Source organism: Mirounga leonina, unplaced genomic scaffold, assembly GCF_011800145.1.
Source record: "Mirounga leonina isolate KUSES-001 unplaced genomic scaffold, KU_Mleo_1.0 Mir_174, whole genome shotgun sequence".
NCBI lineage: Eukaryota > Metazoa > Chordata > Mammalia > Carnivora > Phocidae > Mirounga > Mirounga leonina.
Window position 1 is genome coordinate 72,945,238 of NW_023270451.1, and position 27,169 is coordinate 72,972,406.

General features: G+C 51.4%; 1 protein-coding gene across 2 annotated transcripts; it reads right to left on the bottom strand.

Annotated features, from left to right (window-relative positions):
• Positions 1-261: 261 nt before the first annotated feature.
• Positions 262-26,469, bottom strand: WDR91 (WD repeat domain 91). Of its 2 annotated transcripts, XM_035021152.1 has the most exons (16): positions 26,315-26,420; positions 25,406-25,494; positions 24,804-24,983; positions 24,033-24,240; positions 22,354-22,436; positions 21,394-21,524; positions 20,132-20,297; positions 12,493-12,648; positions 10,793-10,986; positions 9,906-10,056; positions 8,462-8,556; positions 8,134-8,302; positions 5,715-5,823; positions 4,783-4,895; positions 3,343-3,540; positions 262-803 (listed from the first exon to the last, which is right to left on the bottom strand). In XM_035021152.1, the coding sequence occupies exons 3-16, from the start codon at positions 24,948-24,950 to the stop codon at positions 639-641; spliced, it is 2,085 nt and encodes a 694-aa protein (XP_034877043.1). In that variant the 5' UTR covers positions 24,951-24,983; positions 25,406-25,494; positions 26,315-26,420; the 3' UTR covers positions 262-638. The 2 variants fall into 2 exon arrangements, with proteins under 2 accessions (XP_034877043.1, XP_034877042.1); XM_035021151.1 differs by lacking the exon at positions 25,406-25,494 and having other exon boundaries at positions 26,315-26,469.
• Between the last annotated feature and the right edge of the window lie 700 nt (positions 26,470-27,169).

The window sequence follows — 27,169 nt, forward strand, 5'->3', positions numbered from 1 at the left end:
ACCTCCCTGACCGCAGCCCAAAGCAATAGGAAGAGCACAAACCTTAGCTAGCCAGCGCAGTGGGAGACAGGACGGCCTAGCTCCAAGGCAAAGCGACAAGCAAACCTCCCACACGGCTCAGTCCTACAGCTGGCAACAGCGGGCACGCAGGGCCTCAGCTCGCAGCTGACCAGCTCCCTGTCGGAACATCTGCCTCTCCAAGGGCAAAGGGCGAAGGGAGACGCTCCGCTGCATGCACGCGTTCCAGAAAGAGATACCAGGTGACCATGAGAACATTCTTTTTTTAAAAAAAGATGAAAAATGAGCAAATATATACAAAATACTGTCAATCCCTCCTGGGCCAACAGAGCAGCCAGCACGCTGCATCTCCTGCTTCCTGAACTTTCCTCTCTACCACCTGGGGCATGCCTCTTGCGCAGCCCAGCGTGCTGGTCTCTGGGGCATTCGTGCCACGACTCAGTGTGGCTCCCGTCCAGTCTCTGCAGCTGGACAGAGCCGGGGTTCCCTGGACAGTCTTTCCCTGAGGAGTCCCCACACTGGCCAGGAGTGGGAAGCAGAGTGCCCTGTCTTCCTGTCCTGTTTCTCCACTCCCCCCAGGATAATACTGCTTCCGTGGGTGTCCCTCGGGGCGGGTCCCGTCACAGTTTATGAGCCAGCAGAGTGGTCAGCTTGATCTTGCCATCCATGGAGGCAGTGAGGCACGTCCCGCAGTCCATGGCCGTGCTCCAGTCCACAGTGACCACAGGGGCTCGGTGGCCGCCCAGGCTCAAGCAGCTCTCCAGAACCTTCTCATCCCCGCCCAGCTGCAAGATAGGAGAGGAGGCGTCAGCAGGCACTGTTCACAAACACAGCCACTTTATCCACCAAACTGCCTTGAGTCTGGGGGCTGCCACCCCACTGTGAGGCCTTCCCCGGGCACATACGCCCACCTTTCCCTTCCAGAAGATTTCAGTTTAATTTCTTGGGCCGGGAAATGCCTTCACTGTCCTGACTATAGTTATTCCTTTGTCTTAGGTGGAAAACAGTATCCTGTGCTCGAAAAGACAAGAGAATGTTCTCTGCCACCTTTAACTTGCTGTGGGCCACTGCCTTCTGCACCCACCCCAAACTACACCCAGTACTTTTCCTACATGGCTTACTGCTCCCCAGCATTAGATCATGCATCTGCTGCGGTTTCCCATTTGCTTCCGCCAGGAATGCAGGCTGCAGGAGGGCAGGATGCTGATCCTCTCCTGCATCAGCCAGCACAGTGCTGCCACATGCGGGCCACCGAGGACGTGTGAGCCCGGCTCTCCCTCGCCCACCAGCACCAGCCTCCCGGGACTCAGCCCACGGCCATGAAGAGTCGGAAGGGAACAAGGAAGGGGAGGTCAGGAGCACAGGGAATAAAGATCAATCCAGCGACAGTCAACACCCATGAGTAGGGAACCGAAGTCGCTGGCCTTCATGGAGAAAACATCTTTAAAAATCATAGATTGTTTAAAGATTGTAAAAATGGGATCTAAAGTTCCTTATATTCCTTAAGTAACTAGACCCCATAACTGGCATTTCAAAAATTATACAGAGGGAAATCTTCCAACCCATTAACTGGTTATAGAGCAAGTGTGATGGCAAATCGTCAGTTCACAGTAGCCACCCTGGCTCAAGCAGAATGCCAGAACCTTCTCATCCCCAGCCAGCTGCAAGAGGACAGGAGAGGAGGAGGCATTGCAGACAAATGACAAAGGCTGATCGGGACAAATAACAAGTGACAAAGGCTCATGATTAAAAATACACAAACATACACACAACACACATAAAATCATACACAGAGCAAAGTATAGCCTAACAAACTCAGTTTTTAAATAATAAAATACAATCAGGCTTGCAAACACAAAGCTTTTTATAGCATCTTCTAATAGCAATTATAAGAAATTACAGAGCTAATTTTAAGAAGGCAAAAGCCACTCAATGCATCACCATCTGTAGAAAAGAGGAACCTCCGTGATGGTAAGCCCGGATTACCCGGTGCCACGCTCCGGACCAGCAGTCTAGACGGCTCCTGACGCGACCCCTCTGCACTCCCCTTCCGCTCGCCCCATTCCAGTGCTCTCACTTGCCTCTATCCCTGTGGGGCCCCAAGGCCTGCCTCACTCCTCGTCCTCCCCAACTCCGCCTCCGAAGGCCTCAAATCCATAGACCACCCTCCCCAGCCCCCACCCAGCTGCCTCTGATCAGAACCCTGCCCTGCCCTGTCCCTGGTGTTGGTGTTTTGCGTGTGAGCCCCACGAGAGCAGGGTCGCACCCTCCCCTGTGTGCGCTCCACAGAGCCGAGGCCGACAGCTGCACACGACTGCCATCCACAGTACGGGCCGTCCACTAACCGGTGAGCCGGCGTAATGAGGGCACGGACAGCCCCCAAGCAGAGAACATTCTTCTTGTGTCTCTACACCTACAGACTAAATAAACACCACCACTAGGCAAAGAGTTACCACTGAGGCTAAGAACTGGCTTGCGTGGTTACCAAAAACATATGCTTAGGAGCACCTGGGTGCTTCAGTCAGTTAAGTGGCCGCCTTCAGCTCGGTCATGATCCCCAGGTCCTGGGCTCGAGTCCCATCAGGCTCCCTGCTCAGCGAGGGGTCTGCTTCTCTCTCTGCCCCTCCCCCACTGCTTGTGTGTGTGTGTGTGTGTGTGTGTGTGTGAGAAAAACAAAAAAACAAACATATGCTTAGACTACAACTCAAATCCTCATCACTAGTCTGTTTGATAATACTAGTAAAATAGAAGAGGTTTATAATTTCAGACAATTGTACAAAAAAGTACATGAACCAGAGAAGCTTAGACATGAGAATTAAAACAAGCACATAAACTGAGGGACAAAACGTGGACCACTTACATCCTGGTGTGATAAATCACACCCCAGATTTCTGCCTTGGCCATGGACTATAATGTCCGTGACCCACGGGACCTCCAATAAACTACAGACTTCTACACCAGATCAGAGTCACTAAAGCAGATCACGGAAGCACTTGCCCGTGCGCGGTGCGTTCCCCTAACCCAACACACTTCCCAACGGTTCTCCCTATTTCTTCACGTTTTCTGTAACTGATATTATTCCCAAGGAACAAAAGCATAGAGGGGCCAAAATCTTGTCAAACGACCGCAAATGGACAAGTAGAGAAAAGGATGAGTGTCACCGCCCTGTCCCCACCCCCGAGCTGAGGATCAGTGCCCTTGCCCGGCCTGCAGCCACAAGGCGCCATCCACCCTGGGTCAGAGGCTTCTCCACGCTCAGCCCCCTCAGCCCACACCTCCAGGAGGAACCTCCCTGCCCACCGAGACAGCCCCCACCCCCAGTACCTTGTAGATGGCACCCCCTGTGGCAGAACACGTCAGCATGTAATTTCCCTCTGAGTCAAAAGCGAAGAGTCGGCCCCGGGGCACTTGAACCTGCTTGTAGCCGCTGTAACCCGACAGCACGAAGGGGCCCGTGGCGTCGGAGGGGAGGCCATACTCAGACACCTTCAGGCCACTCCTGTGGATGTTCCACTGGATGAACTGCAACCACAAAGCACAACGTTAATGCTCTTTCAGCGGCGGAGGGGGGCGGGCCTGGGAGGAGGAGGATGGATCCCAGGGCAGAGGTGGTGGGTTGACAGGCCAGCAGGAAAGGTAGTGGGATGACTCCTCAGTCTGTCCTTCCCAACACAATTCAAACATTTTTTTAGAGAAGAACATCTTAGAAAGAGCCCGTAACTTCACAGCAGAGCATGAACTTTCTCTCTGGCCTGACTCAGGAGAGGAAAAACGTAGGCAACTGCCCACGTTTGGATTCCCGTCCCTCAAGCAGGGGGAATGTTCCAAGTGATCATTATGATTACTGTTGCCGTTGTTGTTTCTAGGGTTAGAACCCAACTGGGTTTTTCCGGCTTAGAAGAGAGGATAAATTCCAAATATGTTCCCACTGTCTCAGTGGTGTAATCAATTCAACATGAGCAGTACCATTAAAAACTAGCTTCACAGACTGTAGTGTAATAATCCTTGAGTCTACACCGTGGACAAGCCGCCTGTGTGACTACCTCTTCACTGAGAATCCTACTCAAATAAATAGGACGTCAAGCTTTAACTTAAAAATCCCTTCCCATAGTTTTCAAATGAAGAATTTACTTTGTAATTACAGTTTTCAATGAATAATACAGGCACACAGTATAAAATCCAAAAGTACAGGAGGGTATACACGGAGACCAAGTCTTCCTCTCTCCTCTGCCTGCCAGCCTCCCACCCCCAGCTCCCTTTGCATGGATCCAAACGTGTCCTTCCAGAAAGAACATGGAGGCACTTATGTTCACTTTTTATCCCGCCCCCCCCAACCGCCGCTTCCTTTTGACTCCACTCAGGCCTATCTGCACTGCCCCTAGGAAGAAACTCGACACATCATGCTGGGACACCCAATGACCTAGGTCAGCCCAACCCGGGCCCTAAGCTGGACCGCCCCTCATCCACCTAGAGTGGGAAGAGTCACTTCTGCTACAACTAGGAGGGAGGCTGGGTTCTCCCCTTTCCTCATCGCCAACTCCCACTACACCTGTTCACACCTCACGACAGTGCCGAGACTGGTGACTTTGGCTGCCCCCCTTGTACGGATGACACGCTGCGGCAGAGAGGGGCCTGAGGCAGAGAGCCGCTAAAGGGCACGGTCAGGATTCATCTCAGGCCCTCATGCTATTCTGGTGCTCTCTGGAATCTCGGATGCCGAAGCCAGAGGAAAAGAGTTCGGGTCAAGCTGCGGCTGCCACCTACCTTCCCGTCCTGGCCGATACTGTACACGGTGTTCTCGTCGTAACTGAACTCCACCGAGTAGACCTCCCCGCAGTGGGCCTTCCAGCTCATGGCGCACTCGTGCTGCTGCATATCTGAGGCGATGAGATGCCGCTAAGACCCCCACCCAGGCCCTGGGGAGGCATCCGCCCACGCCAGGAGGCGTCTCTTGCCCTCCGCCCAAAGGGCGGGAACTGTTCCGAGGCAGAGGGCCTCCTGGAGCCTCCAGGTATCAGAGAGCTGGCCCCTGCCAAAGAGCTCTTCCGGTGTGCTCATTCTCTCCTCCAGCGTATTAATCAGCGATTTAACATTTCTAAAATTGAAGCTTTTCTCCCTGGGTCAAAAATGAGGTTCAGGAATCCCTGGGCGGAACCTGAGCTCATCTGGGAAGCGCACAAGTCTAGGAAGACAAGTCCTTCCGAGGCGGCCTCTGTAAGGTCCCACAGGGCGCCTGGGGGATCTGCTAGACACGGTCCCTGGTTCCCTCCCAGACTCTCAGAGTCTCCTGGGGCGGGTCTGCATGGGGCTCTTCAAGCAGCGAGCCGGATAACTCCGCTGCACACCGTCCTAATGCTCTTACCAGAAGGCACTAGCCACCCTGAGCGGATGGCACGGCCTTACTCTCATGTGTCCTCCTGGATCTCACTCAGGCCACAGGACTCGGATCCCACAGCGCAAGACTCAAGGCCTGCTAAGCCCCACCACTCCCAGGTCCATGGACACCAACCGTGTGCAAGGGGACTGATTACAGAGGTTTTGAAAAGAACAGACTTGGACCAAAGTTAAGCTCTGTTTCGAGCATCCCGAATTGGGTGGGCTTCTGCAATAACTTCTAGTCCAGCCAGCAAAAATGCAACTCTCTTCTCTGGGCCACTGAAGGAGGGCACCAGACGGCCACGAGCACAGCTGCTTACCAAACAGCCGGATGACGCCGTCAGCTGCCCCTGTGACCAGCAGGTTCCCATTGTGATTGAAGGCTGTGCAGTTGATGGCAATGGGCTCGGGGTCCAGAGAGAACTGGAGCTAGTTAAAAACAAAAACAAAAACAAACAAACAAAACCTAACTAAATTTGAAACTGTAGGAGAATAACCACCCAATATTCAAGAGAAATCTCTCTGAAAACGGAAGAAGATCAAGATTGGGGAGGGTGCATGAGAACATGAAAAGTGCTGGAAGGTTCCACTTTCCAACTGTGACTGTACCTAGGTGCTCACATTATAGCTTCATTTCTCATTATACTGTACACCTCTGATTGCAAGATTCTTTTGCATGTACTCCATATTTCATTAAAACTTTAAAGACAACAAGTAAACATAAAACTATCCAAAGTGCCTTCGAGGCAAAGGGAAAGATGAAGAAGGATCTAACTAAGCTGGGTTGTACATGGGAAAGCACTGAGAGGTGCTGGAGGACAGATGTGTGCCAGACGGGGCGGGGAAGACCTCTCCCTCGGGGGACAGCGTGCAGGGGACAGCGCAGGACACACCCCAAAGCTGGAGCAGTGGGGAGGGCAGATTGCGGGGGCCCTGAGGGAGTGTGGACGGGAAGTCTGGAAGAACAGGGAGTGGTGTGACATGTTCCGGGCTCTGTCGTTCCCCGCAGCGGGTCAGGGGCACCACTGCAGGAGGTCGTGTGGCGTCCGGCGAGGGGCACTCGAGAGCCGGTCTAGGGCATGTCCCTGGAAGCGCACGGAAGTGGGCCGAATGGAAACAGTTTGCAGGTGGAGTTGACAATGTCTGCTCACGCGCTCTGCCGGGTAAGGGAGAAGGGTGGCTCCAGAAAGGCACGCAGTTTCTCAGTGGGGCGCATTTGCCAAGACAAGGAAAACTTGGGAGGAGAACAGATATGGCAGGGCACGGTGGGCGAGAATTCCGGTGGGGCCCTGACCCCTGCGCTCTGGGGAGACGCCCAGAGGGGAATGCACCCCATCTCTATAGGCAGGTGCAGGGAGGTGTGACACAGCCCATCTATAGGACAGGGACCCTTCCTGGCGTCCAGTGACCTTGGAAACCCATCTGCTCAACGCAAGGGCCACACCATGTTTGCGCCCCAAAACTAATTTCATTAAGAAACATCACTGCCGGGGTGCCTGGGTGGCTCAGTTGTTAAGTGTCTTCCTTCGGCTCAGGTCATGATCCCAGGGTCCTGGGATCGAGTCCCACATCCGGCTCCCTGCTCGGCAGGAAGCCTGCTTCTCGCTCTCCCACTCCCCCCACTTGTGTTCCCTCTCTCGCTGTCTCTCTGTCAAATAAATAAATAAAAATCTTAAAAAAAAAAAAAAAAAAGAAACATCACTGCCTTCTAAATGTGTGCGTTTACATGTCATTTCTCTCTCTGGGGGCTGAGGGCCACAGCAGCAAGCACCTACCACGGTAGGTGGGTAGTCCTGGGCTCCCGAGGCAGGTGGGCCAGGTGGCCCCGCGAGCCAGCTTCCCCATGGCTGTCACTTCTCAAGAACCTGCACATGTCCCCACTACCTCCAGCTGCTGCTGGCAACTTCATGCAACGCTACGTTAATGGGGAGTCAGAGACTCCACTTGTCTCCTAAAAAACAAGCCGCTTGATTGCATAACACAAAGTGAAAGAAGCCAATCTGACCATGCTGTAAGATTCCAACTTCATGATGTGACGGAGAAAGCAAAGCTATGGAGACAGTATAAAGACCGGCAGTTGCCAAGTCTGAGGGGCAGGGGGGATGAGCAGGAGCACAGAGGATCTTCAGGCTGCTTTTAGTGAAAACGGCCTGTGTGGTACCGTAATGGTGGATACACGTCCTCAGACATTTGTCCGAACCCAGACAGTGTACGACAGCAAGACAGAGCCCGAAGGCAGGCTGGGAGCATGAGGTGATCAGCTGTGTCACTGGGGGGGCCTCTGTTGTAACCAGGGTGCCGCTCTGCTGGGGGGCCCAGCAGGGGGTAAATGGGAGATCTCTGGACCCTCCTCCCAATCTTGACGTGAACCAGAACTGCTCAAAAAAAATGTTTAAAGCCTTTCAGTATAAACAAAATTAAATTTAAAAAGCTTGTAATAAACCACAGGGGCGCTCTGATCGGCTGTGTGTGACTTCTAAGTCTGTGGCACAACTCTGGACGACTTCAGTTGCTAGCAACCTGCCCAACGGGAGCGTTACTACTTTTCAACACTTCAACTTCGAACCTGCTTCACCAGCTGAAATCCGAGGAGACTAGTGCTCGCTTCGGCAGCACGTATACTGAAATCTGAGGAGACCGAAGCAAAGAGAGGATGAGGCTCATCAGAAAGACAGCGCTACCGCAGGAGCGGGACCCCACACAGACCCACGGGGAGACCCCCAGGGGCAGGGCCTGCACCTGCTGCTTCATGGTTTTCGTGTCCCACAGCAGCAGCTTGCCGGGAACCTGGTTAGTAGCCTTGCTGCCAATATCTGGAGCCGAGAAGTCCACCTGGGAAGCGAGGCTCGGAGCGGCGGCCGAACAGACGAAGGAGGCCCCGTTGGGGCTGCAGGCAAGCGACAGGATTCTGCAATACACGTGGGGCTGGGTCAGCACTCCGCCTGCCCCCAGAGGAAGACAGGCTTCAGCTCTGAGGCGGGTCCTGCTGCGGGGATGGGGCAGGAGGCCCAGCACAGGACCAGGCCCCGCAGAGCATGGCGGCTGTGGGCCGTGGCCTCCCACTCACCTGGGCATATCATCATTGATGCTGATCTCACACAGATTCTTCTTGGCTTCCGTGTCATAAAGACGCACCGTCCCCACACCACTGCCCAGCAAGAGCTGGAATGAGAAGGGGCAGGGGTGCAAAGCACAGCACGGGGCTCAGGCCGGGTCAGGGAGGACCACTGCGGGGCCAGGCCCACTGTGGGGTGCGGGTCTGGGCAGGCTGCAGGGGTGAGGCCCCGCCTCCGCCTACCTCCCCACACTCAGGTGAAATCTGGCTAACACGGGCCTCATTTAAAAATTACATGAAGACATCAGAGGTGACCTTGAACAGAAGCGGAACTTCAAAAGGAATCTATGGACTGGGAGAGAGGTATTGCCTCAGATACACCTGGAACTGTGCTGGCTCATTAAATGAGGCCCTCTGACCTTCCCTCCCTTTCTGCCAGTTTTAAATCCCGGCTGTGCCTGTCCTCCCTTCTTGCTCCTCATCTACCCACCACACCTCCCTGGGTACTGGCCCCTGGCTGCCTGCCCCAGTGGCACGTTCTGGGGACAGCTCTGGCTGTGTAATGGCCTCCAGAAAAAATAGAAAAGGCTATCCTTGCCTTCAGGCATTTGTGATTTACTGGGTAAGAAGCTTCAAAGATAATAACGGGTACGGCCAGAAGAAAGCACCAGAAGCAGGTCTGAGGATATCCCCCAGGAATATTACTTACCTTCTGACCTCAAACTAACACTGGCAAATTAATATGTTTACAGGATAAGCTCTGAGATCCTAGTACCACAAGGATAATTCCTGCAGGTTGTCAAAAAATTATTAAAAAACAAAACAAAACCAATGAGGTTTGCCCCTTGGGCTGCCTTGTATGATCTCCTCGGAATGGAGTACAATGAAAGAAAACACTATGAATCAACTTTACCTCCTTAACTACAAAGCCTCTCTCAAATAGTGAAGTCCAAAAGGGAAAAGAACACTGTACTATGTACTAAAAGCACTGTAGTAGACCTGTGGGGACCCCAAACAGGACACCATCCCCACCAGCCTAAGCTGCTACCCCGGGAGCCTGCCACGGGGAGGGGTCTCAGCAGTAGGAGGGGCAGCTGAGAACGTTCGTCGTGGGTTGTCAGAAACTGGACAGATGACAGGAGCTGATGGGGGAGAATGGGAGGTAAGCTGGTGTCTCCCCAGCCAGAGAGGAAGAAGCACTCCCCCACCAGACAGGTTTTCCAGGTCCCACTACCATCAGATTTCAATTCCTGTGAATCCAATAACCTCCCTGCTGCCCCCAAACACGAGCCTGCTGGGTTCTGGATGTGCGTCCCCCCAAGCCCCAGTAAGAGAGAGGGAGGGGCTGGGTTTGGCTGCCTCAGCTCAGCCTGTGGTGCCAGGTGCCGGGGGACAGTGCCGGGGGACGGCCCCGGGAACGCCTCACTTAGACGACAACAAGGTGGGCGTCACTCACCAGCCTGTCCCGCTTGGTGGCCCACTCCAGGGACAGCAGCGGCGACTTGGAAATGGAAGACGCTTTGGTCTGCATGATGGGGTTGAAGGACCACACTTTGATGACCCCATCTACGTCTAAGCTGGCGACCCTCCTCCCCGAGCAGTCCACTCTAAGACGGAAGAGAGAAGGAGGCCGTTATCATCCTTGCCTGAGTCCACCATCCTCTTCGGCTAGCGCCCAAAGCATTGCTTTGCTGACTTCTCAACTGTTTCCCAAACTGCCTACACTCCGAGGATAGGCGTGGGCTATCTCTAGACGTATTCATTCAGTCACCTGCCCAAGAACTACGTGCGCAGGACCTGCTCTGTGCTGAGCCCTATGGGAAAGAGCGGGCACAGAGCAGCGGGGCGGCGCACGCGGCCCCACGCCCGGGCAACGGCGCCTCCCGCGGCGGGACTCCAGAGCCACCGGGGCCACGGCAGGGAGCCCCCCACTCTCTGCAGACCACACTCCGTGAGGCCTTCTCACAGACATCATGCTTTTACCACGCATGACTAAAAACTTGTACATGGTGAAGGTGTACCGAAAAGTAAAGCAACATAAAGCAAATTAAAATTAAGTCTCAGGGAGTTCAAATAAAAGGTAACTTGTTCCTAAAACTCAGAGTCCCACCGTGAGAAAGGACAGAGAGGCTACCCCCGCCAAGAGCAGCTGTCCAGCCCTCCTCGGACTCTGGAGGAATGACTGTGGTCCATCAGCGACCATCCCACCGGGTGGACCTCCTGCCTGCCACACCTTCACACGCACAGCCGGACAAGCCAGGCTTCCCAGCGAGCCAGCCCCTCCAGCCCAGTCGGCACTTTCCCTGCCGGGGGCCTCCCCCTGACCCCCAGACCCCAGCCCACCTGCAGTGCATGATGGAGGAGTGGTGCTCCCCGTACTCCTCCTGCCCCAGCACAATGAACGGCTGCTCGGGGCGGGCCCCTCCGCCCTCGGCACCCGCTGCAGAAGCCCGCGTCAGCGTCTCCAGCGCCTCCACGCGGAGCTCTGGGCAGGGCTCGGCCTCTGGGCCACTAGCCTCGGCCTTCTTCTCTGCGCTCTGGGACAAGCAAAGTGGGGACAAGTCAGCTGTGAGCGGTCCGCACATCTGGGGACCTGCTGCAGGACAGCTAGGATGCCAGGCCACCGCATGCTGGGGGAGGCTCTCAGTGGGCACAGGCTCTAGAAGACAGAGCTCTGGATGCCGAGAGCAGCACCCAGCTTGTCCCAGGACAGGCAGGCTCCTGCTCTGCCAATGGCCCCTCTCTGGAGACCTTCCCCCTCTCATAGGCCCTGCTGAGGGAGTAGTGGGCCATGGGCACCCTCGCCCTGTCACAGCTGACACGACGCAGGACAGGCCGACAATAAAAATTAGTGAGCACCTAGTAAGTGCCAGGCACTGTGTGACTACATTTGATTCGCGCATTTAATCCTGCCCCAAACCATCTGAGATCCTATTATTAACCCCATTTGATGACTGTGGAAACTAAGACTGAAAGCAGAAAGTTAAGTAACCTGCCCAAGGTCAGGAGCTGGCAAGGGGCAGAACTGGACGTGAAGCCAGGTCAGTCAGAGGCAGGCCTCGCCCCTCACCAGCATCCCACCACACCAGTGCCAAGAGACCGAGGCGACTGGCCACACGCAAAGATGGAGACCCGAGGACAGCCGCAGCGCCAGAACAAGGCCGGGCCCCAGAGGGCACCCCACACCCCCTGCCGCCTGGCGGGTCCGCAGCTGCCTTGGTCTCTGCCTCGCCGGTGCGCTGAGTGTTGGCCACCATGACTACGACTGTTCCCCCAGACATAACCTGGCGGGGCCAGGGGGCATCCGCCAGGGCAAACTCCGCCACCCCCCACGGCTCCTGAGGCTCTTCGGAGTGCTCCTCGGCGTCTCAGAAAGCACAGTCCCACAGCAAAAATGTAACAGCGGGAGACAGACCTCCAAGCTCAGACTGGCACCTTCGGGGGGCGGCTGAGCTCAGGGGCGTCTCTAATCCGACAGTGTCGGAACGGGACACCCTGAGGTCAGAGCCGTGGGGGTCTACGCCATCAGACTGCAGCCGGCGCAGGGCTGGGGAAGCAGCACGAGCGCTTCTGAAATTGGCAAGAAGCCCCAAACAGGGGATAAGTGGTCAACAAGGTGACTTAGCCAGTAAATCCCTTGGGCGTTTCCCTTCAATCCGGAGTATGTGACAGAAAGAGAAGCAGCTTTACTGCCAGGAAGAGCAGACCCTGACCCATTTTCGGGAGAGAGGGGAGTCCCAGGACTCAGTGTGGCAAGGGGCCAGGAGGCAGCACAAGTCGGTGCGACAGGGCAGCGTCTCCAGCAGGGGATGCGGGAGGAAGGGACCCTGTGACAGAGCAAGGCTGGGTGATTCTGGGTTAAAGCAAGGGAAGCAGGTCTCTCTGGCCAAGCCTCAGAGAACCTGTGACACGTGAACAGTATGATGCAGAAATCAGGAGAGGTAAGTGCACGCTCTGCACCACCCCATCTGTATCCATGGCCCCCAAGAGTAGCCACGCGATGTCCGCACAGGCACTCGTCTGCTGCCAAGACCAAGCCATACCTGCAAAGTCATAGAGAAGAGCTCCTTCCTCTCTTTGCCGTGGTCCTGCAGGCGCCGCTGCCGATGCTGCGACCAGCTGGACTCCCCAGACGCCAGCCCGCTCAAGAGGCTCTTCCCGTCTCGGGGCCCGCACGCAGCGTCCTTTCCTTTAGCGGCCTAGAGGGCGAGACACCGGGCGGTGAAGTGTCGCTTCCTGCCTGAGCTCAGGCCATGACCCCTCAGCCAGGGAGGGAAGCAGAAGCCAGGGGGCAGCTTCGCTACCCCACAGCTCCTGGGTAAGGTTCCTCCAGGGTGGTGCTGAGAGGTAGTTAGAATGTTACCGTCTCAGCCTAGGGGTGAGTCAAGGGTGGAACGCGAGCAGTCTGGACCCCCTCCTTTCGGTTCTCCACTCCCCTGTTATAAGAGGTAGGTCACCAGCACTCCTCAGCCTGCCATACCCTTCACCTGCAGACAGACAGACACATACAACTCCCTCATCTAACCAGAACAATTAACTCTAGCTAGGGGGGAGGAGACCCGTGCTTACTAAGCGATGACTGTGAGAGGGGTCAGGCCCTGTGCTAGGTGTCAGAAACATCCGCAAGCAACTCTATGTTTGGGCAATACAAAAAAAAAAAAAAAAAGAAATTATGCAACATACAATCACCTCTCTGGAGGCAAAAAGGAACACAAAACCCTCTCTTGTTTGGGGCCAAGTGTATGACTAAGCCAGCTAATGTTAACAAATACTCAGGTATTTGGAAATGATTACTAGGCAATCAGAAATTCTTAACAGAAATTGTTGGAAACTCAAGGACCTTTGAGCAAGATACACTGGACAGGAAAGAAACTGGCATCTTCTGGCCCCTTTTCATGGCAGGAGTGATAAAGTCGACCACGGTTACAGCAAATGAATTCAATAATCCCCACCTACTTCCATGGGGAGAAGATTCTTAATCTAGAGCCTTTTTAATTTTTTTAAAAAGATGTATTTATGAGAGCGAGCGAGCATGGGGGGGGAGGGGGGAGGGAGAGAAAGAATCCCAAGCAGACTCCCTGCTGAGCACAGTGGCGGACTTGGGGCTCGATCCCATGACTCTGAGATCATGACCTGAGCTGAAACTGAGAGTTGGACGCTCAAGCGACTGAGCCACCCAGGCGCCCCTAGAGCCTTTTTAAAAGGAGATTTCACCTCATCCTTTCCAGATTATCTGGATGAGCTGTTTCCAACCTTATTCCCACAAACTGCTCCCCTCCCTCCGCCTTATGTTACACTCTGAGCAAAGGGATCTGGATGCAAACAGCCACTCAGGTTTGAGACCAACCTCTTGGCAAGTCATCTGCACACAAGACATAAGGCAAGAGAACAAACTCAACCGAAGTCTGCTTGTTGCTTTTCTACTTCTACTTCCTAGTTTTCATGTTAATACTAAATAACTTAAAACAATTAACACAGATTCCTTGGGACCCCGGAGCCATGGGAAGAGTTAAAAAGGAAATTTTAAAGGACTATGAGTTCACATGGAGCCTAACTGTAGCTGACCTTCACGGTGTTGGTTATTTCTGTTTTTCTGACTGAGGTGATCTCAAGCGTATCCACTTATGCTCGTGACAGAGGTTTCTTCTAGGGAAAGTATTTGATTCTCCACATTCTGGCTTATTTTAGGAGAAGCAGGGTTCTTAGTCAAGACAAAAGAGATAACCTAAAAAGAAAACCTGTGACAACAATAATAGCATCAAAATAGATCACTCATTGAATGCTGACCATATAGAAGGCACCATGCTAAGAACTTTACAAATGTTCCCTTAAAATGAAGATGAGGACATTACTTTAACATGAGGAAGTGAGGCTTAGGTTAAGTTACTGCTCACACAAGGAGAAGTGGACAGAGGTGGAATTCCCACCCAAATCTGACAGCAAACCCCACGCTCTGAGAAACCTGATGAAAGCAATAGCATGAAAAGAGCACAAAGAAGAAAGTGACAGTGAATAGAAAAGATGAAAAAAAAAAAAAAAAAGAAAAGAGAAGAAGAAATGTCATGTTCCCAGAGCTAAATAACATAACAAAGACAAGGCCCTTCTCACAGTACTTCTGGCCATTTTTGAGAAGTAACTCATGGTTTGTGGAACTCTGAAGAGGTTCCACAGTTTTAGAAAGTGCAAGAAGACTTCTCTTACCTACCCACACGTAAGAGGTGGTCAAGATATACGAGGAGGTCTTGAAACTATGGCGTACCTCACATGGCCCCCAGGTGGGCTGTGCTCACTCCCTGGGACATGATCCAAGGGTGCCGGCCCTCATTATACGAATCCATTGATTCCTCCCCATCTCTCTAACCAAGAGGACAAATCAGACTGAAGACTTCCACAAGGGTAGCTATGCTTGTATCAAAATAGACTTTAAGCCAAAGACTATGATAACAAAGGAGGTCATTATGTAATGATGAAGGGGTCCATCCAGTAAGAGGACATGACACTTGTAAGTATTTATGCACCTGACACAGGACCACCTAAATATATACAGCAAATACCAAGGAGAAATAGGCAGCACCTTCAACAATGGAGAGACCATCCAGACAGAAAATCAATAAGGAAACATTGCACTTGAACTACATTTTAGACAGACCTTTAGATGGACCTAAAAGACAGACACAAAACATTCCATCCAAAAGCAGAATATACATCCTTCTCAAGCACATGGAACATTTCCAGGGTAGATCACATGTTAGGCCACAAAACAAGGCTTAATAAATTTGAGAAGACTGAAATCATATCAGGCATCACAATCATATCAAACTACAAGTCAACCATAAGAAAATCTGAAAAGTCACAAGTATGTGGAGATTGAACAACATGTTCCTGAACAACCAATGGATCAAAGCAGAAATCAGAAAGAGAAACTAAAAAATATCTTGAGAGAAAATGGAAACATGGTGCACCAAAACTGAAAAGATGCAGCCGGAGCAGTTCTAAGAGGGAAATTCATAGCGACAAATGCCTGCATCAAGAAACAAGAAAGATCTCAAATGAACAACTTCCTCGAGGAACTAGGAAAACAAATGAAGCCCAAAGTTAGAAAAAAAAGGAAATCATGAAGATCAGAATGAAAATTAATGAAACAGAGACTAAAAAGACAACATAAATGATCAATAAAATAGCCAGTTTTTTAAAAGACAAACAAACCTCTACCAAGAGAAAAAGAGGACTCAAAAGTAAATAATAAAGAATTCCAAAACACGTCTCTAAAAGCTCTCACATTCTAACAGAAAAGACAAAAAAAACCGACAGTAGAGGCCACGTTTTCTGGTTAAACGTGGCTATGGCAACTCCACAGTCAGCTATGTACACAGCAGGGAAGAGAAGGAAGATCACTTTCCTGGGTTGACAGCTATTTTCCAAAATAATGGGATCCAGGCAAGTGAGGAAGTCTCAAAAAGCCTGGACCAACTATTATGCAGTTGTGACAGATTTATCAGCCTGACCAAGAGATCTTTACACTGGACATTGGAGAAGAAAAGGGAAAAGGATCCATACAATATTGCATTCATGCCCTGGAAGTACGTGGACCACAGCGGATCCAGCCTGGACCCAAGGGTGGGGAATGCCACAGAGGGCAGACAGGTACTCTGTGGCCACTCCCTTCCTCCCCTGCTTACCCGCTACACCTGAGAAATGGTGTCTCTTCTCTTTTCAGTGCTAAGTCTTAAGAGCATTCAATGAGCCCATACTGATGGAAGAGAGAGGCTTGAAATGGACTTCAAATTCCTCTAGCTGATACAAAAGTCACTTGTAGCACTTCCCCAGCCCAGACAGGACATACAACATGAAGAACAAAGGCAGCGCTTCCCTCCAAGTCAGGATGGCAAGGAAGTTTCCGGTAGGTCCTCAGGTAAGGGCTGGACCATCCTCCAAAATGAAAATTCAAACAGGTGTCAACAAAAGGCACCACAATGAACTGAAAAACTGCTTTTATAATGAGAGAGTAAGAGCCATGGACCTACATGTGACCTATCAGATCTGGCTTAGAGTGTCTCCTTCAGCTGCATCTCATTATTTACTCAAGAAGGGTGAACAACAACAAAAAACGATAATGTACTAAAAGCTGATGAACGCAGCTCTCCACAGAACACTTTAATAAGTAGGTTAAGGTAAACTTGTGTCTAGCTACAACTGTACCTAACTTAAACAAATGTTTACTGTGATGAAACTGGTAACTCACAGTTTTGAAAGCAAACCTCATAAAAGTCTTAACTACCAGATTCACGTAACATTCCAAACGGTCCAAATTATATTGTCATATTCCATCACAATCTACCTGTCTTCTAAAGTTCAGAACAAATATTTTAACCTGTGTTTTATCACTTCACCTTTGCATTTCTCTCTGGAGAGAGAGAGAGAAATTAATTTTCAGTGGCCTGAGCAGAGTTTACCAAGCAGATACCCAGATGGGGCAGGAAACAGGTTCCAGTAATCTGGTCTCGCCTGAAGTAAAACAAAGCTACCCAGAAGACAGGACGTCATCACACATAAAATTATAGACCAAAAGTCGTGGGAAAGGGCTCCCTTTTCCTCCATCCCATTAAAATCCATGGAAACAGCCCCAAGGGCAACTGAACACATGAAGTAATTTGATGCTAATAAGAGTGACAAATGCAGAAGTCTGCTTTCTTTACATTGCAGCCAATTAAAGGTTATCTCTATAATAACCGGCAGTCCATTGCTTCCTGAGCGGGAGTGGAAGGAGCGGCACCAGGAGGCTGGAGGGAGGATGGAGTGCAAGTGCAGGCTGGGTGAGCCAGCGGCGCAGGTGCCCTCAGGCACCATGGTAACAGAGATCCCCGAGGAGCTTGGGAGCTCTGGTTTTAGAGTTACTTCCATTTGTTTCTTAAATTCTGCCTCCAGAGTCCTATAAAGCCCAGAGTGCATCACCATATGTTGTGCCATGGATAATGCCATGAACATTTCAGGAGTAATGACCAACAGTTACAACGACCCATCACAAGTGGGCAAAATGCTGACGTGATTGAAATGTACAATGTTATATATAAATAATTATTTAAAACAGGAAAGCCGGATTATTTTATTTACTGCTAATATAATAACACAGCTTCTGTTTTTCTTTTGCTTCTTCATTAATAATAAAGGGAGAAAAAGAGCCCTGTTGTGTCAGAAGTGAAAAAAAGACTCCGTGCTTCATAGGCGCTAACAAAGCAACATGGCTCATTAAAAAGCCAATGTCATTTTCTGTAAGTTAAAAGCAATGTATCATTAAAATCACAGGAAGCAATCATACAACTAACTGCATTTGGTACTGGTAAGAGAGCATCTCGAATTGTACACTCAAATTTGGCGTATTAATTGTAACAAGACTTAAAACATTAGAATGTGCCCCAGAGGTGGGGGAGCAGGATGGTGAGGGGTGTAGAAATCATGCCATATGAGAAAACAGTGGAAGGGAGACGGAAGAATGAACAGAGAGTGCTCAGCATGGAAAGACAGCAAGTGTCCTAACAAAAAGCCTTATCCTATGTAGCTCAAAGGGCAAAAGTAAGATCAGCAAATAAAAATTATAGAGGTTTCTACAAATAGCTAACAGACAAACAACCCCACATCAACAAGTAGTGAGCTCCACAGCACAGGAGGCAATCAATCAGGATGTGCTCCTCTACAAAACAGGAAGGGGTGCCAAATGATCTTTAAGCTTCCTCCAACTCTAGACTTCTGATTTTCTTGAACCTCAAATACACTAGTTATTTTCAGAATTGAAACATCAATGCAGAGTCTAATTAACAAATTAATAAAACCACAAGTGACCCACCACTGGATTTTTTAGATGGTAGACATCTATCGCCCCCATTCATGGAATGGTAAGAGAGCTACCTTCACTCTGTTAACATACCATGCACACAGTGACCCAACCTCTGTTGGAATATATTTTAGAGGCAAGGACTGCTTGCTGAGAACTGCATTCTCACCCTCATCCCTTGAACATGAACTGCACACACAATTTCCAATCCCATTCCCATCTCACGATGTGACACTTAGTTCCTGAACACATGAAGAACAAAGCCGCAGGCTTAACCCCAAAGAATCCATCCTCGTATTTTCTTTCATCTGAAGTCAATGAAACTGAAATTCACAATTTCATGCATTTTTCAAGAGACCTAGCGCCCCATCCATCATCTATTACACTTAGAAAATACTGAACTGTGACAGAGATTGGCAGAGCAAACGGTAAAACTTACTCAGCCACATTCCACAGAACTGGAATTCAGAAAAACAGCCGTGGGTATCACCAGGATGGCTCTGTGCCGGCCACAGGCCTCCTGAAAGCCAGGTAGGAGTCATTTTGCGTGGCTGGCGCCTCGGGTCTCAGAGCTGAGTCGGGGACTCGGGTAAGCCAGGGCCTTCACTAATACGACCAGCACTGCTACAACGTCCTGGGGGTGCCCAGTGCAATGAATTCTCCCCCCAGGCAGGACATGTATTCGTCGCATCCCAAGCAAATTGGGGTGACTTTAAGCCATCTGAGCGAGGATGCTCAACAAGGAGCCGGGGCCGAAAGCACATCGCCTGACTCCAAAGCCTGCCCTCTTTCCTCGCCAGTGTCCTGCTCGGCGGCTGCACTTCCACAGCAGAACAGCCCCGCCAGCCCTGGGCAGACCCCCCGCTTCCTGGCCGCAGGGGGCAGCCCCGAACTGCTGCGTCACTTGCAACCATTCTCAAGCCAAGGGTGGTAGGAGAGGAAGCCAGCGATTATGACGACTGACTTTATCTGTAACGAATAAAAATACATTAAAGGAGAAAGGATCCCTGTCCAAGCAATGAAGCGTGATGGTGGGTCTGTTAAACTTTCACTCTGGAAGGCACTGCTGAAAGCAATGAATTCTGACCATCTCTGCCAGGAAAACTCCTCAGTGGGACCCACGGCTGTTTTGGACATGAACTGGCGTAAAAGAAATTCTCTTGCGAGCTTCTATAAAAGCGAAAAATAGCCAAAGGCCTTTGCGGAATCAGTAAACCCCAACTTGTAAAAGCAATGCACTAATTCAGAAGTAACTCTAATTTACTCCTTCTCTATACACTGCTTTAGATGACCAAAAATTCAAAATTCCAGAATTGCTTGAATTCACCCTCAAGCCACCACATCCCAGTCACAAGCTCTCATGAGTTCAGAGCAATTTATGAGGAAAAGGGAAGAGGTTCAAAGAGCCCTTCTCACTGCCAAGCAGCTGCTCCCCAGGCTGTCACAGGCTTTCATGCTCTGCACAGGAGTGCAGGCGGTGTAGAGGGCAGGGGGCTGGGGGAGAGGTCCCTCCAGGGCAGACGAGGGTCTGAGACCTGGCTCACAGCATCTCCCCCCCACCCCCGCCCCGCCTCACTGTGCCCTTCCCCAGACGGGAGAGGGGAAGGGGGGCGGGCGGAGGCTGTGCGAGGTGGATTTCCTCCTCACTGCCTCAGTGCCTCCACTCTACTCTTCTCTATGCAGCGCCGACACTAAGTGTGAGAGGAAGGAAGAAAGGGAGCGAGATGTGAAGTCAGGACCTCACCAGCATACCAGAGAAATCAGTCCTAAGGAGAGAACAAACAAGGTCCGAAAGTGCAGTCAGCTGTCAGAGGCCTCTTGGCAGGAGTTAGAAAGGCAGGTCTTGCGCTCACCTGGCCGCCAAACGGCTCCTTCTTGGCCGAGCTCTGAGCCTGAGAGGGACCCTGGGCAGGCGACAACCTTGAGGGGCTCTTCTTACTCTGAGGCAGCAGTGAGGACAGGAAACCCACTCGAGGCGACTGGGACAGGGAAGTGTTCCTCTGGCTGCACACCATGGCTCTGGACAAGCAGACACACAAGGTCACAGGGCTGGAGGGGGACCCGAGGGAAGCCAAAGCACAGGCCTCCTGGGCTCCGGATGGCACCGGGTTCATGGCCCGGCGTTCAGTCGGCATTATCCCTGGGACGGTTTCCTGCACCCAAGGGAGCCGGCAACCTCTCTGGCACAACGGGGACGCCCGCGGCGCTCTGAGGGCGGAGGCAGGGCTCAGAGCTGTGCTGCCCACTAGCGCCCGGCTACACGGGCCGCTGAGCCCCTGAAATGCGGTCAGCCCCAAGTGCGACGTGCTGGAGAGCAGAACCCACACTGGAATTCAAGCCTTAGCATGAAAATGGTGCAAAATAGCTCCCGAATCCTTTGTTTCTATTCATCCCACGCTGAAATGATGTTGTAGACATATTGGGCTAAATAAAATACGTCATAAAATTAACTGCACCTGTTTGTTTTTACTTGGTTGAAGTACAAATTTTTAAGGGATGTTTCTGGCTTGCCCTTGATTTCCACCCGACCGGGCTAGCTGAGATACTAGGGCAGTTTCACCCGGTATAGCACTCGGCCACATGCAGGTTTGGAATCTGCCTGCCTGGCTTTGCATCCTGACTCACCAGCTGTGTGACCACTCTGTGCCTCAGTTTCTTCAACTGCTACATTATTCTCATCAGCTGGGGCCTCTACTTTAACTGGCTGTATTTTAAGGTTGCCTCTCTTCCCCTATGCCTATCTCTTCAAACCCTCGGACAGGAGCAAGCTTCCACCACAGATTGCATCCAACCTGTTGGGTGCCAACCTTTTCATCTTCGAGGCACTCCTCCCCCCCCACCCCCCACACACACACTTCCAGAGGCTTTACAACAGCGTCTGTGTTTATTTATCCAGATGTGCATCTGGATGTGCGGGCCCCCTCCCTCGGGGCAGGTTCAGAGGCTAGAAGGCCTTAAAAGCCAGGGGATTTTACTCAGAAAGCTCAGGCAGGAACAGCGAGAGCCAAGGAGGCACTCTGGCAATTCCGTGTCACCAGAAACAGGGGGGTCAGGGTGAGGTGACGGGACAGAGGAGAGGAGGGACCCCCCTGCTCCCAGGCAGGCACACACTCACAGTTCCGAGTCCCCCAGGCGGTCCATGTTGGAGACATAAGGAGGCAATCTGTGCTGGACCAAGGCCTCCCCCTCCTCAGGCTGCAGCTCTTCTTTCTTCAGGCGGTGGATTTCAGCTTGCAAGGCGAAAAGCTACGTAGTGGTAGAGCGAGTTAGATGGTGCTCTCACCTCATCTTCTCTCCACTAAGGAGCAGGGGGCACATCACGTCCAACACCCAACCTTGCCGGCTCCAGAGGCCCCTGGGCCTGGGCCTCGGGGTGCCGGCCTCACCCTCTGCTCACCGCCGAGCGGGAGAACCGGCCAGTGCTAGCTGTCCCTTCACTGCACTGAGGTGAGAAGCCAACAACTGTCAGGCACACAGATCCCACTTTTCCATCATCTGACTTGCTTCTCCTTGAATTCATTACATATACATTTCCTCCTGAATTATATATATATATACACATATATATACATGCACCCAAAATGCAAACAGCTCATAATCTTCCTTTTTCTGGAAATATGACCTACAGTTGCCTTAATTTCAAAAACAGAGAAGCGCTCCTCAGACAAAATGTAAAGGCAAATGTGGGTCCCCTGGCTCCATCGTTTTACCCAAGTAGAGGCTCACAGAGCTGAGCAGAACAATGAAATTATATGTGGGTTGTTTACAACCCAGATGTGGATATACAGGACTGCGGGTACGAAAGAGACATAGGAAAGCACATAGTCTTCCTCCTCTCAAAGTTCATTACCATTGCTACGTTGTTCTTGCTACACATGGGACTTAAAATATGAACCTGACCTCTGGTTTCCAGAGACTATTACAGCCCCCAAAGCTCCATACTGACTCTCTGGTGACTCACTTGCATCTGAGATCAGTGCTTTCCTATTTTTAATCAGCCCTCCACCACCACTACCTAATTTCACACACGAAAAGCAGAAGTTCTTCCCAAGAAGCAAGCGTGTTCAGAACAAACCTTCTGGCGAAGAACTTCATTTTCTTCTTGAACCTGGTTGGTCCTCTGGCATTCCGCATCGAAGTTCAGGATCACGGGAACTGGTGCACAAAGTTAAAGAAAAAGCCTGCCTGCGCAATGCTTAAAAGCCCTTCCCAAACTCTCGACACAGCAGCAAAACCATTAAACACGAGTCACAGGGAGCAGAGGACAGACTTGGTCCTGCAGCCTCTCCACAGCTGTATGGTGTCTCTCCCTTGAGCTGGGTCTGGCCTTCCTCCAGAGACTCACAGACACTCGCGCCAATCTGGCTGGTCAGCCCACAGAGAGGACGTGAATCTAAACCTGAGCGTTTTCTCCCAAACACCAGCAGTAAGGAGCTCACATTCACTGGGCTTTGCAGCCAGCGCAAGCCAGAGCAAGGTCAGTGCAGCCACTGAGAAGCAATCCCAGGGGCCAGCTGGTCTACCATCTGGGCAGAAGGCTCGGCCACTTGGCTTGCCCCTCCCCAGACCGAACCTCTTCCTAGCACAGGTGTAGACTGAGGAGAGAGCTTTCTGCACACTGGACAGTCCCATGCCATGCTATGAATATCCACGTTCTAGGTCAGGGTGTCAGCCTTTCCCACCACCTTAAACAGCTTCAGTCAAGAGGAGTACAAAGGGTCTCAGTCCTGGGGAAGTGAACCGTGGCTCAAATGTGTGTGACCTAGTTTGCAGGGCACTGCCTTGCACTGAAAAGACCTTCAGTGACATTTCCAATTTCCCTAGAGGGCCCATATGGTCATGTCATAACCAATGGGCTGAGCCCCCTGCTAGTTTAGCCTGAAAGCCCTCAGGATAAAAAGCAGCAGGGGATTCTATACCTGGCAAGGGTGGAATTCACACTCAGACCCACAGCACAAAAGGGGCACCCTTCCTACCTCCACCAGCTGTCCCTCCCAGAGGCCAAAATGGCCACCTGTGGGTAGGCCTCTACAACACCCCATTTATCAGTGACTCACCAGGCAGCTCCCTTCAAACCAGATTCCCTTCTCCTCCTCTAGGATTCCAGCCTAAAGAGCATGAGCATTAGGGGATGTCCTGGGCCTCAAGAATGCAGGCTTTCTAAGACAAAATGGTAAACATGGTGGACTACAAACTACTTACATTCTCCCTCTCTTAAATATCCATACACTTTTTCTGAAAGGTGCTCTGTTTTCTAGCAAGTTGAGGAACACTGAGGTCACTGTCAGGGAGTGACCCAAACGCGAACACAGGAAGGAAGTTCTAGCCCAAGAAGTATTCTGACCTGCTACCTGATCTCAACAAAGGCAAGTAATACCCTCAAGGGCACAGGGCTTGCACAGACAGGGTATTCTCAAGGCTGGTCAGTGGCACTGAGCAGCAGCTGCCTACCAACCCCTGCACCTGCTCAGGTATCTGAGGGCTCCTGGCAGAGCCAGGCATCGTACCCCACTGCTATGACTGTCCCCGCTCATGCATGTCAGCTGTTACTTCAGCAGCGGCACAACGGAGATTTATGATTACCTGGCCCGCTGACAAAAATAACCACAATCTGTCCAGCCCCCTCATGTAACACATGACAACGATGCTTGGGCATTTTGTAGAAGAAACAATTGCATCAAGAGCAGCGGCCACTGCTCACGTTCTCTGGAAGCCCCAGACCAAGCCCACAGCCCCAGGCGGCTGAGAGGATATGCATGCACTGAAACAGGACGCTCAGGAAGTTGTGCAGGGACACAATGAAGGTATCGGCCCACTGTCGAGAGAAGTAGGTAGCAAAGGTGGGGTTGGTGTCTGGGGATGGCAGGAAGGGCAGGACAAACCAATCCTTCCACTCAGCCTGGTTCTGGAGCTCTGTGGCCTGCTTTGCAAAGAACTCTTGAGCTTTGTCATTTCTGTTTGTCTGCCAAAACAAAGAGGACATAGCAAGAAGGAGTAAGAGACAGAAGTCCAGAATTAAGATTTGTCATTACTGCACAAAAGAGCGCCTCTGGATATCAGCCTGCCAGGTAAGTAGCCAAATATAATCTACAAATGCCATAAAGGATGTCACTTTTCTCAAGTTCCTTGTAATTTCCAAGAAGCTGGTTTAAACTGAAGCCCCGAAGATAAATGCCATCCTAAAAATTAATTCCTAGTTGATTTTCAAATAATCTAAGTGACTTATTCCCCCAGGTGAGCTATAATCTTTATTACTCAAACTTTCACCCAGCTACTTATATCCTTTGAAACACCACCCAGGCTTATGCACTTAAAACAAGAGAGGAAACAGGAATGAGGAAGACAAGTCAGCTGATCTACAGATGAGAAGGGGAAAAAAAGGTAGGAAAACAGTCAAAAATAATTTGCACTGTGACTGTTCCACCCTTTCCCAGAGGAACACAGAGAGTCCTCCCTAGAAATTAAAAGAAAATCTATTTCAGGGTCAAAGAACTCTCTCCAAGGAATCCCTGAAGCAACAAGCACCTGGATGGTGTAGACGAGATAAAATCGGAACAGGCTGGTTTTCAGCTTGTTGATGGTGGGTCTATATATATCCTCCAAGCGGCTGAAGAGGCGCCGTTCCAGGTAACTCCAATAATCCCGAAGGGCAGCCAAGTCATACACCTGCATTAACTGCTGCAGCTGGTCCACAATCTTGTCCACCTGGTGGAGAAAGATGGGATGGAGAAGGTGGTGAAGGACAAGAGGGAATTTTCCCATCACTTCATAGAGCTAATACAGCTTTTTCCTCCTGCTGTGGCTTCTGAATGTTAAAGGTGTTTTTTTTTTTTTAATTAGCAATCTATAAAACGTTCAAAACATAGTAATGTAATAGCTTTTGAGTTATTTTCTGATGTTAGATATGTGGTTTGACCCCCTAGCAAGCATGGAAATTTCAAGCGTAAAAGCACAGAGCGGGAGACCTGAGTCTAGGTCATGGATCAGTGTCTGGCTTACTCAAGCAACTTGACAATGTTACTTCGACTCTTTGGTCTCCGATGCCTAAGATTTCAGAAAACAAAAACAGAGAGACAACCTCCATCATCCTCCTCCCAGCTCCACCATTCCAGGAGTCCTAGACTCACGGAGAGATGCACGGACTGACTCCTTCAAGTCAGGGAAGCTCCACCAAAGCCCTGGCAGTTGCTCAGACTGTCAGCCAAAGAAGTCAACTCTGTGTGAGAAATCACACCGGAGGACACAGTCTGGAAAAGGTTTTAGATGCCAATCCAACACCCCCATCTTACAGAGCAGGACACTGCGGCTTGGACAGCTGGAATCATTTGCTTTTGCCACTGATGGCAAAACAAGACAAGAACCCAGATCTCCTAACTTCCCCAGGGCTCTTGCTGCTAGCTCACTGCCTCTCAGTTCACCTGTCAACACCAGTTAGACTCAGCAAACACACAAATCACACACATATACATTCCAAGAACTTCTCAACAGAAAATCATGTCTGAGCAGGGGAAATATAATGTTTTAAAATGTACAAGGTCTTCCTCAACTGCGGAGACAAAATTGCCAGTAAGTCACCCACAATGCCATTTTAAACAAACACCAGAAGATACCTGAACCCAGCTAACATTTTGGGCTGCAGATCCCTTTGCTCTCAGTGCTAACTTTTGAATATTTCTGTTGCCCAAACTTAACTATCTACCCAACCTTAGCTCCTAAAACCCTTATCTCCACCCTGGCCAGATGACCAGCACCTGCTTGGAGGCTGGAGTGGAGGACAGACACCTGCACCAGGAGTCAGGGCACCTAGGCTCCAGCCTCAGCGATGCTCCTGACTCGCTGGAAAACTTCAGGCAAGTCACGTCCCCTCTTTAGGACCTCAGTTCCTCATGTGTCAAGCAAGGGCCAGACGCGCTGATGTCAACGGTCCCCCCCGGCGCGGCGACAGCGCCGCTCCCGCCCCGGAGGGCATGGGGGGGAGCCCGCTCCGGTCTCCCTCGGGGCCGCCTCTGCCCACACCGCGCCCGCCGGCCCCTCACCCGGAACCCTTTCTCCTTGTCCGCCTTGATCTCGGCGTCCAGCTGCCGCAGCGTGTGTGTAAAGCCGCGGAAGAGGAGGTACTCCCGGACCAGCTCGTCAGTACGCTCCACGGCCTCCGCCATCGCTGCGCCAGCGCCGTGAGCGGTCGCGGCACGCGAGGGACGGAGGGGCGGGGCCTGGGCCGCGCAGGGCGGGGCCGGGAGCCGGCGCCAATCACGTCACGCCGCGGCCCGCCTACCAGCCCGCACGCTTCGCGCGCCGCGCGCCTGTGGCCCCGCCTCGGCCCCGCCCCCAGCCCTGCCCAGCCGCTTCCGTCAGCATCAGTCTCCGAGAAGAGCGACTGGACCACCCGTTGCTCGCCTGGGTTTCAAGGAGTCCCTGACGCCGGCTTTGTGATCTGAGTTATTGAAAGTGGCGGCTGCCGTCCAAGTCAAGTAGGGTTGGACCTTGGAGAACATCCCAGATAGTCACGAGGCGGGCAGGGGGTGAGGTGCTCTGCTCATTGGCATTCCATAGCGGATTCCTCTGTGCCGTGTCCTCGTTTTACAAATAGGGGAACCTGCAGTCCGGAGGTAAAGTGACTTAAGTGCAGTGACGCAACCAGGTGTGTCAATTAGAGAGTTCTAGAGAAAAGCCTTGCTTTCATTAGTAAGACTAATCAACTACGTGGCAAGATAACCAAGATAAAAGAAAAAAGCAAATTTCAGAACAGTCTGTACACTATGGTCCAAGTTTCTTGTTTGTTTTTTTTTAAAAAGTATACGTGTATATGTTTGTGTGTACATTTTAAAACTTAAGGAAGATTATACTCTCACCACTTGTTTTAAGAGGTGAGACTATGAGGTACTTTCACT